The sequence below is a fragment of the Vollenhovia emeryi genome, unplaced genomic scaffold, assembly GCF_000949405.1.
Source record: "Vollenhovia emeryi isolate VEMERY1.0 unplaced genomic scaffold, V.emery_V1.0 DF939215.1, whole genome shotgun sequence".
Lineage (NCBI taxonomy): Eukaryota > Metazoa > Arthropoda > Insecta > Hymenoptera > Formicidae > Vollenhovia > Vollenhovia emeryi.
In genome coordinates, this window is record NW_011967151.1 from 235,305 (window position 1) to 249,626 (window position 14,322).

General features: G+C 46.8%; 1 protein-coding gene across 17 annotated transcripts in view; it reads left to right on the forward strand.

The window, feature by feature from the left end:
* Window positions 1-14,322, forward strand: part of LOC105560978 (tropomodulin) — a 57,377-nt gene that overhangs the window by 25,976 nt on the left and 17,079 nt on the right. For 9 of the 17 annotated variants that reach the window (XR_001008871.1, XM_012010559.1, XM_012010560.1 and 6 more), the window contains exons 2-8: window positions 10,358-10,510; window positions 10,596-10,763; window positions 11,080-11,206; window positions 11,285-11,505; window positions 11,653-11,807; window positions 11,897-11,993; window positions 12,083-12,230. Coding sequence is in view for 16 of the 17 variants with exons in the window: in XM_012010559.1 (XP_011865949.1) it covers window positions 10,358-10,510; window positions 10,596-10,763; window positions 11,080-11,206; window positions 11,285-11,505; window positions 11,653-11,807; window positions 11,897-11,993; window positions 12,083-12,230 (1,069 nt within the window). In the remaining variant the exon portion in view is untranslated. Of the gene's footprint in view, window positions 1-1,182; window positions 1,315-9,374; window positions 9,771-10,357; window positions 10,511-10,595; window positions 10,764-11,079; window positions 11,207-11,284; window positions 11,506-11,652; window positions 11,808-11,896; window positions 11,994-12,082; window positions 12,231-12,642; window positions 13,404-13,733; window positions 13,877-14,322 lie in introns of those variants that run through there. The other 8 variants (XM_012010553.1, XM_012010557.1, XM_012010566.1 and 5 more) reach the window with 5 other exon arrangements.

Sequence of the window (14,322 nt, forward strand, 5' to 3'; positions counted from 1 at the left end):
TCATTGTACTTGCATAGGACGGAGTATTTGGCTGTGTTATACGAAGAAGTACAATGTATAAATTCAACGTTTCACTCATTATTCACTTACGAATGAAAAGAATTCTACCCGATAACGTGTCCCTCAGATAAATTGCGTGGTCTTTCGCAGAGGAGTTTCACGTATACTCTCCGTGTCGTATAATTCAGTATTCGACGAGTGTTCAGACTCAGACGTGTTTGCTCGGGTTCACGAGTCGATGAAGAATCTGGTGAATATCAAGTTGAAATCGCGTGCAAGTCAGTATATCGAGTTAATATTTAGATCTCATCACGGCATCCACAAAATATTCTACAGATCTCACAAATAGATTTAATATCGCCGGTAATGTAAAACCAATGATGTGTAGCTTTTCAAAAACGACCTACGCCGGCCAATGTTTTTATTTAAAAAACAAACGACTACTGGCAGGATCAACCAGAGTATTCTACAGATGTCCACGATCTAGTCATACTTCGATTGATATATTATTGAAGTCAAATCAACATTTTCCATTTATGAACTCGTCTTGAACATGATATTCTTTTGATATTATATATCAATTAAATTATCAATAATTGGTCGACACTGATACGATATCTTCTATATGTCGAATTGATGTGTGTGCATCGATAGATGTTAAATATACGTCGACAAGGTATCGATGAAGTATTCTTGCGACGTTCAACGAAGAGTCCAGTTGTCATCAAATCGTTGTGAGCTTTGTTTAAGCGGCTCTCGAGAACTTTTGAGAGTGGAAATTAAAGTAAAATTAAATTAATTAACCTGAGGACCAAATTATCCTAGACAATCTAGTGGACCGACGACGTTCTTTTCGCACGAGGGGGAAGTGGTGCAAGCAAGGAATGACCTCCGCTGACATCATCGTCACCGGTAATCTATCAATCGAGCTACGTGTGTCGAGGAAAAAAAGGCACTTGGAAAAACTAGATCCCCCATCTAGGGAAGCGGGCCCCGGGGCCCGAAGTGAAAGTCGTTTTGAACGCAGCCGCGACTCGTAGACTTCGCTACTACTCGCGCGCACAATACCACTCTACTCGCTCCGGTACTCTCATCGAGCCTCCAGCGTAAAACTCGGTTGTTTAGTAGCACTCCGGCTCCGGGCGACTGTCGTCTCGACTCACGCGCCGCTCCTTGTCCGCTCGGCTCGGCTCGGCTCGGCTCATCTTGTAGCGGACGTTGCCGCGAATCCAAAGTCTCTCGCAGCCGGTCCCTTCGCGAATCTGTGCCGCGCGATTACCTCACGTCACGCCAGGTCACCCATCCCTCCGTTGCGTAAGTACGACTCCATTTGTGGCAATTGCGAGTCGTCGCGACGAGCTGTTATGGCGATACGAGCTCTCGCGGCGACAATTAGCCCGATTATACGTGACGAATGCTCCACTTCGTTCAAGGACCCCGGGCATCGTCGCGCTCGGGAACCGGGCGATTGAACGATTTGATAAAAATTTCGCTCGCTTGACGCTCTTGTGCTCAGCTAGGACACCCGTCGAGCTCGCGAAATATTTTCGCCGGCTCCATTCGCGCAGCTCTAATATCGAGCGGCCTCGATTTCGGCATTGCCGCCGCGATCCATTCCGGCCGTAGGCAAATAGCGATCATTCGGATAATGCGTGTATTTTGCATGCGGTATTCGGAGAAAATGAACGAGCGCCACTAATTAACGATTGGTCAATATTTGATCAGCTTGCTGCGCATATCGGCGATGCCGGGGCTCTTCATTATTCTAGTAATTGAAACCGTATAATATCACGACCGCCCGATTGTTCCGTTAAACATCTGCGTCCGCTAACCATACATATGCCTCCAGCAAACCGCGTTTCTTTTCGCCAAAGTTGATTCAAGCCGTCCGATCGCGTTGCACGAAATATCTCGTTATCTGCGAAGCAGATTCGCCCGCTCACGGGCGAGTCCGTTATTGCTAATTTACGAGGCGTAAAAAGGACTTTCCATTCTTTTCTCGAGTTTCAAGAGCAAATATAAAAGCGAAAACATTTGGTAGAAGAATCTCTTCGACGCTTCGATGTCTGTTCCATTACGAGGATCGACCTTCGAACGTCAGAGTCCAAAGTTTTCGTCTAAGGGTCGCGCGACAAGAGTAGCAAAAATCTGTGTTGCGCAAATGCGAAAAAAAAATTGATTGTTAGAATCTTATCTCATAATAGAGGACTTTCCTCTATATATATTTACAGAGTGCTCCATAAGCTGCTTTTTGAAGAACTAGGACTTTGGAGCACGTTGATGATTGCAGCTCATGAACCGATTATAATTTGGAGCATTGAGAATATGACGCGGAGTATTCGAAAATGAAAAACTACAAAGAAATTGAGCATATGTCGTATTTAATGATGACTTATACGTGGAGGTGTGACATTTTGACGTTATCTTTATACGCAAAATATCGCAAAATGTCCCAGGAAAACGCTTTTAATGTCATTTCTTTACATTTTGGAGTCTCCAACTTCGTTTTAACACGTTTTTAAAACGCCATATAACGCAAAATGACCCTCAACGCGCAAAATAACGTCCGAATAACGTCAAAAATCGCAATTTTCCTTAGCAAACATTTCTAACGTCAATGTTGCATCCTATTCCAAAGAGATTTATGTCTAAGACTAGGTTTTGTTTATCTTTTTTAGACATGTTACTGCTTTTATAGCCTGAAAATGATATGTAATTTCAGTAATTTGTTCCATGCTATTTTAATATGTTATGTTATGTTTTATGTTACATTTTTCAACATATGTTTAGCCTTAATCAATATCGTAAATTGTTCTATCGAAACATTAAGGCCCGGTTTCACCAACGTTGTTTAGCTTTAAGCTTAGCTTAATTCGTTCTTTGCCACTTTCTAAAGTAACAGTTGGAAAGAGACAAAGAACGAATTAAACTAGGTTTAAAGTTAAGCGACATTGGTGAAACCGGGCCTGAGTCGTCTTATTGAAGCCCTGCACCCACCTCTGATCACGGCGTTATCAAAAACATTATCGAAATAATGCAAAATCCGGGAAAACAAAACGCAAAATGTCATACCTCTACTTATACGACTTAGATTTTCGCCTCGGGGGGGACAAGAAATAACTGGAATTGATCCCCGCGATCACTGACCTACGACACCACGGACGAGAGCGTTTCCGTCGTCTCTCGATGAATTCGCTCGATTTAGCGATGCCTCGCGATATCCGTCGGAGGCAACGTCGTTGCAGGCCGTATTAAAAATTGCGACGCTTCGTCGCCGCCGTTGATAATTATTGCAGAGGAGGTTTTTACCAGGAAGTCGATCGATGCGCCGTCAATGAATATTCACGCGGTACGTCGGACGTCACAGCGGATGGAGTCTACAAATAGATGCATCTGCGCCGTAATCCTGATTAACTCAGAGGAATTGACAGCTTTATTGAATAAACCCGTCGCGCTGAAGGCGAATAATCTATCGACCTGTTCTCAAATGCCGTCGCCGTTTTCGATTGTCGCGACGAGGAATGTAAGCGAGTCCTCAAATAATCGGAGAAAGGCTCGCCGGCGAGTCACCGTCGAAAGGACACGTCGCTCTTGAACTTTATCTGAACTTTATGTCCCGCGTTACCTCACCTCCGGATAGACGCTCGTCCGATATTCGCATGCATTTAATTACTACGTCTAATCCATTCGACAGCCCGTTTAATTCCCATTCAATTTCGGGCTAATCCTAACTCAATTCCAAATCTCATTCCAACTTAATCCCAATTTTTGGTCGGGCACCCGCTCCAGTCAAGCTCCTGTTCAGTTTGACTTTGACAGTCGTTCTTAATCTATATAAGCGCGCGTCACGTTCATCTAATTACTGACCGGAGTTTCACATCCGTCAGTTTGTCGCCGACCAATCGGAAGAGTTGACACGATAACCCAGATCGCGAGGCCCATATCGATACACTTTCATAATCGCGGGCATCTTCGCGCTCGCCGGGACCCCGAGAGATTTTACCAATTCCCGTTCGAGTGCCTGGCGCGACGCCAGCGGAAATCTGTTTGTACACACGTACGGAGAAAGGGGAGGGAGGGAGAAAAAAAATGAAGGGGGGAAAAGCCCGATCGAGCGGCCCGGCGGATCGCGAGACCGAATCGAATTCGCGCGGATCTGAACGGTGAAAATAAATCCTACGTCGGTGAACGGGGGTAGCGTGGATCGACTACGATTGCACGAGAGAATCGCGGAATTGTGTAACGCGCGCGCTTGGCACGCGCGCGTCTCCTTACTCGCGGGTACAAAATGATTCTGACCGCCGAGAATCGTAAACCGCGGGCCGCGCCAGATAAATCGTCCCGCGAGTTATGTGACTTGCGTCGGGATGGCCGCGAGCTGACTCGCGAGATCCGCGGCGGTTGTTACCGTCATTAAAACCGACCGATCGCAATCAAATGTGCGAAGAATGACCGACTGTCATTGGTCTTGCGTCTTGCGCCCATTGTAGAAAAAGCTTTAAGGATCGTCTACAATAGATGAGGAAAGCCTGGCGTAAGAAGTAAGAGTAGGAGTGAAGAAATTAATCATTTCCATTTCTTACTCCTACTTCAGCTCTGACGCTTACTCTCGGCGAATTAGAGCGCAGTTCGAACAGCGCTACAGTATTCAAAAAAATTATGCCTGTACTTTAGCTTTTACACTGAAAGGTAAAGGTTTTCTTACTTCTCACTGCTTACTTCCAATGTAGATGGTCCTTTAAGGCCCGAACAGACGAAAAACCTTAAGTAGCAGTAAAACTGAAAACTTAAGAGAAATGACCAGCGGCTGTCGAGAACGCGAGCAGCCATTTTGAAACTGAAGCAATGCTGAAAATTCCGATTGGTTGAAACTCTAAGTTTTAAGTCTCACTGCTCAAGTTTCTTCGTGTGTTTCCAGCTTTAGACACGCGGCGAGCACGTTTGCGATTACGCGCGATCTCCTCGGGGCCTGGCGCGCTGGTTCGAGGCGTCACCGCGACTTGGATCGATAATTATCGCTGTCGATCCTCCTGATCCGCGGACGGCGTACGTCCAGCGCACGGCTCGAGAAAACGGCTCCAGGTCATTGAACAATATCTCCCGACATTGTTCGCCAGCTGTTAGACGCGCATAAATACTGGCAGCGTAACGCCGTGGAAACCGTTGCGGCGGTACGTTACGCCGCATAAAACGATGTTTAACGACCGTTACGCCGCAAACGAACCTCAAAGATCGCTTGATTCATGCACGCTCCGAGTACGCCGGGCGAAGTCGAGCGGAGGAAACGGCGCCCGGCGGCTTGAGACGGGGCGATAACGCGAATTTTCCTGTCAACGGCTCGTAATCAGCTTCAACCGCGGGCAATTTTTACGTTAAAGCGTCGCGCTTAACGTCGTGGCTCCGCCGCACGTGCACTTAATCACCTTAAAAATTTCGATATTAAAGGAGAGTCGTTGAAATCCTCAAATGTTAGATCCCTCTCTTTAACGATCAGGCGAACCGTTTCCTCCTCAAGTGATTCGATCGCACACGCGTTTAAGTCCCGGTTGCACCATCGTCACGGAATTGTAACTTCAGCCTAATTCACTCTTCGTCTCTTTCTAACTGTTTATCTTAGATAGAGACGAAGAGTGAATTAAGCTGAGGTTAAAATTTAAGCGACGTTGGTGCTACCGGGTCTAAGGCCTGTGTCCACGTGCTCGAAACGTGGTCCGAGTTCTGGTTTCGAGAAATGTGTGGCCCAATCAACTTCCATGAAAGCAGCTCGGAACTAGAACCTGGACCAAGTTCTAGTATCGTGGACACGGGCCTTTAGGCAAAGTGAGCAACTGAATGTAATTAGCGCAGGCAGTCGATCGAAAGCGTCTCAGGTCAATCCACGAATGAGTCGCTTTCCCACCAGCGGAAAGGAAAAAAAAAGAAGAGCCGATTGCGTTTCCCATCGCGCCGCGCCGTCACGGCAGCATTTTCGTCCTACTTCCTCGTAACGGGCTTCTGGTTCCACTGGAAAGTCTTCGAATTAGATAAGCAACAAGTCAGAGAAACGTAATAGAAATCAAATAAGATCGCCGCAGACAGCTGGGAGGTAATTTTCTTTCAGCCTCTGCTTTCTTCGGTTCAATGCGTCTCGCTGGTATCTCGCGCGCGCAATAGGCCGCGGGATATATCACCTTAACATTGAAAATGACTCTAGAAATCTGGGTAAAAATATCTCGGACAGATGCGGTGGTCGATTGCCGGGTGACTTTCGACTTTTTTTCACGATGCCCGTCCGCTCGCGACCGGCCATCGCGGTCAAGAGGAAAACAAGGAATTTGTTCGAATCCACGATTCGACGTCTCGCGAAAAAGATGGCGTATTTTTAGCAGCTTCTTTAAATTGCACGCCCTCGCCGGAGACCTCTCGGGCTTATCGTTGCTTATAATTTGCTACTTTCCGCGCTTGCAAACAATCTCGTGCTGCACCGATGTAAAAATAGATTTCGCTCTTTGAGTCCAGGATTTACACTGGTTCAATGCATAGAAAGCGGGACGCGTAACATCGTAAATCCTCGATTGATGCAAGAAATGTTTGTCGTCTTCGCTGCCGAGAGTCCAAGCTCTCCGAAAACGGGAGACCCAGTCTCTCGCCCGAGGTCTGGAATGAACGGACTGCCGAGGGTCCAAGGACCTCGGCAACTAGGTGCCGAGAGACTTAAAGCGAGCCGACAGCCTGAGATGTCGGGAGGATCTGTCGGAGGAAGGGTCCGAGATCGCAAGAGCAGCAAGCAAAGAGAGGGGAGGGAGAGAGACAGAGAGAGAGAGAGAGAGAGAAGAAGAAGAAGAAGCGCGAAGGCGCTGATGCCATGGCTACGCCCGCCAGCGAGTGCAAAGTGCTAAGTTCCTCGTGGTCGTAAGGCAAGGGTGGAGCCCGTTATTAATGCGGGCCTAGGTCACGGGCGGCAGAATGTCTCCTCGGCTGGTAGCTGCGGCTGGTTAGTTCGTAAGAAGGCCAGTGGCCGCGCTCTCGCGCTCACTATAAATAATCGCGTGCGCGGGTATGTCCAAGTATAGCCTGTTGGGAGTGTGCCAGCCTCAGCGAGGAGGCCTCAGCTATTTTTGCGGACTTGTCGCTGCTACCAGCGTGCGCTACAACGCGCGACGGACACTCCGATCGGGACTGCCGATCCGGAGGTCCCTCCCGCCTGACGGATCGCCTACGCGCGCGTCGCGGGCTCCCTTTGACCTTCCTGTTCCTTCTTCCCTTCCCCCCCGCCTCCGCCTCCACCTGCTCCTCTCAATCCGCGATATCCGTCCCTCTTCTCTCGCCCGAGAGCTTTCTCTCGCCGGTGACCTTGAGCGGCTCCGAGTTGTCAGGCCGATTATGCCAATGCCGGGTCCCCCGCGGATTACGTGATCCAACGGGGAACAGGAGGGACCGCGGGCGAGATAAGCGGATGGAAGGATGGAAGTAGGGGAATTGCCGGTTTTGGCAAGTTGGATTCACGTGCCGGTTTCACGGTCAGCCGAGAAACGAGGACTCCGGGGCTCGATTAATATGCGGGATGACTCGTGCTGCATGGTTTTGCGCGTTACCGGATGCACACCGGGTGCGCGGGTATTTTTATGCCGGCTTTCGAATGAACGTTGAATTGAGAAAGACTTGCACTACGGACGATGCATCTTGACTGGCAGACGATGCGCCGATAAGACCGCGTAGTAAATATTGACGAAAGCGCTGGAGTCTGATAGCTGATCGAAGTTAATTGAGAGATTATCGTTGCGCGTTCGAGAACCAGTTATCAACCGATATCCGCGTATCACTAAACGATATAATCCCTTTAGATGATCGTAGGGACATTCTTCAGAGGAATAATGTATCATAAAATAATTTACAGCAGTTTTAGGACATAATTTTAGACGCATGTCATTTCGGTTGCTGACATAATGTTGTAATATAATTTTCAGAATTGTAAGTTTGATCGCGAATTGGAAATTTCGACGCGAAATTCATAAAATTCATAAAAATTAGTAAGGCACTAGAGAAGTGTAGTTAGCAAGAAGGTACTGAAACTCTGAGAATGTTTCTAAAATTATCTAAAGTCCTAAGAATCCTGAAAATTGCGATGTCGCGAATTAGTAGAATTTTTGTTCAAAATTTCGAACTGCAATTTTTTAGTCGACAAGATGCTATTAAAACCAGCAATCTTTGCACGACTCTCTCGTATACAATATAGGTACATAATTATTATATTTCAATAGTAAATCGAACAAGGTGCTGCTAAAAATTTACAATATTTGCACGACTCTCGTATACAATATACACGGGGAGAATTTTCTCTTAAAATTTTCCCTGAAAATTTTATAGTCGTGCGATAATATTGCATTTTGTGAACGTTTGCCATACATTCTACTAGTAAAATGTATACTAAGTACAATTACTAGTAAAATGTACAGTAAAATTTCAAACAATTCCCATAAAATTCTTCGAAATATTTTGCCCCACGATTACACGATTTTCATGACAAATTGTAAGAAACAATTCTCCCCGTGTACATAATTGTTATATTTGAATAATGTATTTGCCTTTACCGAGAATTGCTAGGATTTTAAGTTCGGAATTTTAAGGGGATGCTGGAGTGATTCTGCACTTTCGCGCCTTCTGCACTTAAAACTGTCTGTTTCGTGGAAACATTTGTGTAATATACAAATTAAATGGCTTACGTGTACAGATCGAAAGCGGCTTCCCATACAGCACGCGTGTCTAAAAGACATCTTTAAGACATCTTTAAGTCATCTTTCAGACATACATATCTAAAAGACGACTTAAAGACGTCTTAAAGATGTCTTTTAGATATGCGTGCTGTATGGGTTGCTATTCCGGCTAAATGAAAGAACAATATGGCGTCATTGAAACTTTAAGTTTGTAAGTCTAATAAAAAATAATAGTGAGCAACACACACGCATAAAGTACATGTAGTATTTGTGTTGCTCACTATTATTTTTTATTAGACTTACAAACTTAAAGTTTCAATGACGCCATATTGTTCTTTCATTTAGCCGGAATAGCAAGCCGCTTTCGATCTGTACACGTAAGCCATTTAATTTGTATATTACACAAATGTTTCCACGAAACAGACAGTTTTAAGTGCAAAAGGTGCGAAAGTGCAGAATCACGAACACTCTCACATACATAATTATTATATATAAATAGTAAATAGCAAGGAGAAGTAGTTGACAAATAAAATCTACATTCGCCCCTGGTTTAAATACATTAGACACTCGATGCGTTTCCTGAAAACGCAACGCGCTCTCGCGCCGCTTCAAATCTCCCGCTTTCGCCTCGCCGTATATACCCCATTCGCCGTAACGCCTTCCAGCGTCGCGTGCAACGCGTGCAACAGTGCAGTTGTCGAAGCGACGTGCGGTCAAAGTCGCGTCCGTCCCCGTAGCCGCGGCCAGCAAGGGACACCGCGAAGCCCTTTATTTACATCCGCTTGAACCCGGGGCGCGGCGTCCGTCCGTTCGCGAGTCCCGGAATCCGGACAAGTTTCACCCGGCGCGGCGCAGGCTCGGCCAGTCGCGCAATCGCGTTATCGGCGTTAAAGGGCGCTGCCGCGATCCGGTTGGGCTGGTCAAGTGCGAGACGTTCGCGTCGCCGAAGTATCGCAAATCTTTCGCGCGCGGGGATCCACGCAGGTCGCCCAGGGTGAGCCTCTCTCGTCCGCGCCACTACGGGTACGGGCGGCACGCGGTACGTCCATCCGCGGTGACACCGCGACGCGCCATCGAGTAAGTCCCGAAACGGAGCCCGACGGCCGGGCGGTGGCGGCGGCGGCGGCGGCGGCGGCGGCGGCGTCGACCGAGAGGCGAGGATCGACGCCGCCGTTGCCGCCGATTTGGCACGCGACTTGTCAATGAAAATCGATCCCGAATTATCTGGGTCAGGGGGCATCAGCCGCGACGGACGCTCGCCGAATTTAAACGCGGCGCACGTCGCCGCGAGCGGACCAGTCGATCGCGCACGTACGCCCGGCGTGTCACGCTCTCCCCGATAACGCCTCCGCGATAAGGGAGGTCGGTCGCGGCCGGACGCGGACTCGGCACCTCCGCGAGGCGGGGCCCTTCTCAGCGGCCGACCGGCTCTCGCCGCGATAATTGGGCGTTGATCGCGCGACATCGGCAGCTTCGCCTCCGCTCGCGGTGACGAGATCACGAAAGCGTTGTCGTAATCTTGTCCCCCCCCTCCCCCCTCGGGACCGAGTTGAGATGACATGACACTCTTGAACGAGTTAGAGCGCGTCGCTGTAGCCTAGAGCACTCGCGAGATGTCGAGGAAACACTCGGTTGTTGACCAGACACCATGGGATGATTTACAGACCTCCTCGTCGACGAAGAAGACCACCATGACGACGGCGGCCAAGCTGTACGGCAAGGATCTGAGCGAGTACGATGACATCGACGTGGATCAGCTGCTGGCGGAGCTCACGCCGGAGGAGCTCAACATGTTGGCCAAGGAAGTGGACCCTGACGTAAGTGTCTCTCTCTCGCTTGAGGAAACGAGCCCGGGCGGTTCTTGCTCCTCGAGATACTGAATCCGTGTTTACGTTTACGCAGGACAGCTTCATGCCGCCGTCGCAACGTTGCAGTTACGAATGCAACAAGAGTCCCACGGGGCCGCTGAATCGCAAGAAACTCATCGAGCACATCAACAAGCAAGCTATGGAGACGCCCGATATTCCGGAATTGAAGCCATACGTACCTGGTGTAATCAGGGGCAAGAAAGTGAGTACTGTCCCCCACGCAAGTACGTCGTACGTTCGATGCCAATCTGATACGAGTCTCAAATCTGAGGTTATAATATGAAAGAGCCGAGCCAACGGTTGCGAGTGAAACTTGTGTAAAATAAGTTTTGCCTTTGCGACCCAGGGCGCTCGCCCGTGAATCTTCCTCCAGTGTGGATTCGTGAAAAGTCGACAGTTTCATTGACAAATATTGAACTCTCAAATGAAACTTTCCCATGCGTTTACGCTAGAGGAAAAGATTCAAGCCCCTGAGTTTATGTGTAATACGTTGTATTATATCGCACTATTCGTTTCAGTGGGTACCTCCGCCGCAAGACAACACGAAGGAGAAGGAGGCAGACGAACAGATCGCGATAGATCTCGGGGAAGAGTACGAGCAGGCTCTTTCGGCCGCCAGCCAGGAAGAAATCATTGATCTTGCTGGTAAGATCTGATCGCCACTGAAAGCCCGTTGTATCGGAGATAGAAAGATAAGCAGCCGAGGCCGTCTGTTTCTTCCAGCTATTCTTGGGTTCCATTCTATGATGAATCAGGATCAGTATCACGCGTCTCTACTCAATTCTGGACAGCCGGTCGGACTCGGCTGGGACGGTGTGACGAAAGCTAGTCAGCCGAAAGTTTACCCGATGGAGCCGCCCAACGACACGGATGTCGACGCTACCATTAAACAAGTGCGGGACGACGACTCGTCTCTAACCGATTTAAATTGGAACAATATTAAAGTAAGTCCATTCCTCTTATCTTAACCGCGTGTACCTTTCACTTCTCTTCATTTCTTCGTTGTTGTGTTTTCTTTTCTTATTGCTGGGCTTCTTAGCAGCAGTCCGATGGTTTTATTATACTAAACTGACACTGGTGACGCGTTACAGAATATTTCGGACGAAAAGTTCATGCAGTTGTTCGAAGGTTTGGAAATGAATACGCATCTCGAGACGCTAAGCCTGACCAACGTTGGCCTCAACGACAAGACCGCGCAACGGTTGGCCGATGCCGTGGAGAAGAATTCGACAGTCAGAGTACTCAAGTATGTATAAAATGAAATTGCATTTTCACGCACAAGATTCGCGTGCTGATAATTTCTCATTGTTTCAATGGCAAAAATAAATTTTTCAGCGTAGAGACGAATTTCATAAACCCGCCTGTGATAGTAAAACTCATCAGGTCGCTTCTTAAAACAAAGTCTATCGAGGAATTCCGATGTTCGAATCAGGTAAGTTGCCACATAAAGTTACGCGCGCGAACATTTTACGCCAGAATAGCGACAATGAGATTCATCGAGGTACTCGCATTATTTTTCAGAGGTCACAAGTATTGGGCAACAAGATTGAGATGGAAATCACACAGTTGGTAGAACAAAACCCGACGTTGCTGCGACTCGGGTTGCATCTCGAGTTCAATGACGCTAGACACCGCGTAGCGGCGCATCTTCAACGCAACATCGATAGGAGTAAGTACACAAAGGGCATCGTAACGTAAAAATGATTAATGGTACTTAATTTCAGCTCAGGTAGCCTTTAAAACGACGGCTGTATATCACCTTTAGAGACGAACGGTTTTAAATTATTATTCGTTAGAGCATAATTAACATTAATTCACGTATTCGCGTAGCCCATTACGAACGTAAATAGCCGTCGTGTAAATTCTAATGACGTGAGTCATGGGAGAAGGCTCGTATGTCCTAGAAGGTTGAAATAATTGATGTCAAGTGCGGCACCGCTTCATTCACGGGTCAGCGCGCAATAGTCTTGAGCAGGTGTCATAAGTTACGTTAGCGGTGCAATGAGGCGTTTCACAAACTCATTACGTAGATATCATTGTCTCTGCTACGATGATAATTGTACTATTAATTTTCCGTTTAGATGGGAGCAATTGTATGGGGGACTATGGAGACCACGTGACGAAATGCTTCTAACCTTTCCGAATCTGCTTCGTAGTCTCACGTAGCGCTTTACTATAGCACATTTCATCATCCATCCACACTCATCCCGCTATATTCATTTATCATTTTTCTAGTTAGTGACATATAGAGGTAATTATGAGATCCCCGACTCGTTCCTGTGCGATTGAATGTGGTGTTTTCTAGTTTCTGACGCAGTGTTTCTCAAATCCTTCCTTGAAATCGGCTCTAAAATCAACGTGAAAGACTCATGAAATGATACACCAGAATGATTACGCTTTAAAAATGTTATTTTAGCATTGTTTGAAAAACGCTGTTCCTCCTTAAATAACATAGCCACCTCTCACGTCATGTTTTCAATTCCCTGCCTTTACCATCTGGTTTCTTTTATTACACGCCTAAATCTATTTTATACCTCGTCCGCTTTATTAAAGATAGAGAAAGATGTTTATAAGCGATGCAACTACCAGACGGTGGTCTGCCTGTTTTCAATTTTCAGCGAAACACAGAGAAGATCAGGGTAGTTTAATTTGGTACGGATCTATTTGACCAATTTTCATTTTTAATTAAACGGCTTGTAACTTGATTAACGATCGGACTCGTTAGCTTGATCGACGTTAAACATCGTAGTCCTTTTATGATCTTGATTATATGACAAAACCAAGTACTCAAGGTGCTTTTGCTACGCTTATAATAAGTTGTGCTGAAAAAATTCCCACGATCTCGCTTATTGCCACAAAAAGTACGATTAGCAAACGGTATCCGCATTAAAATGAGTTTTGTTCCCGATCTAAATTCTACGTTCAACTCTGTCACAACCACATCCTCCCTTTCTCTCCCTTGACAGCATGCATTATAGAGATCCATTTCGCAGAGACCGATACGTAGATTTTTATTGTAAGCTCCAAAATCTTTCATAATTACAGAAATTATAAGAATTATGGAATCCCTGTTCTATTCTTCATTGTTGAGTCCCTCTGTCGAAAAATTCGGCCCTGCAACTCGAACGATTTAGATTATCATTGATTTTAATCGATTCATTTATCTGGCCAGTCTGTCGTGTGGAACCCATGGAACGAGCTAAGCTTGTAGCGATCGCTGGTGGTCCTGCAACCCTCACCGTTCTTCCCGCAGATGACTTAAAAAGTAGAACGTAGCGCTGTAGCAGCGCAGTGAGTAGCTTCTCCTTGTCAAAAGTGAGCTCGTCTTTCCCCACAACTTGATCACTTGTTTTGAATATTTTGATTGACCCTTTGTGCTAGTATTCTTTTCCACGATATTAACGTTTCAGTATAATCTTAACGTTAAGAGATCTTGCGGAATGCCGTCTCCCGAAGAATCTCGATTCTCCGATAGACATAATATCTTTTTTCAACGAGTACAAAGGAATGCATCAGCTTGACAAGATCAAGTTCTTAATTATTATGACAATTCCCCGAATGTGTCCCGTCGATTTACCAATCGCATGTCAAACGGGAAGAACCATTTGTAATTTTGCGTTTTAATGTGCATTTATTCAAAACTTCTGCGCAGAAAGCGTCACGCGTAACGATAATCACCTTTCAAGTCCGTCTAATCGCTGAGCGAATGCAACGACTTGTCCCCTGTGTTCCTGACGCAAGATCACGCGATTGAACGACCG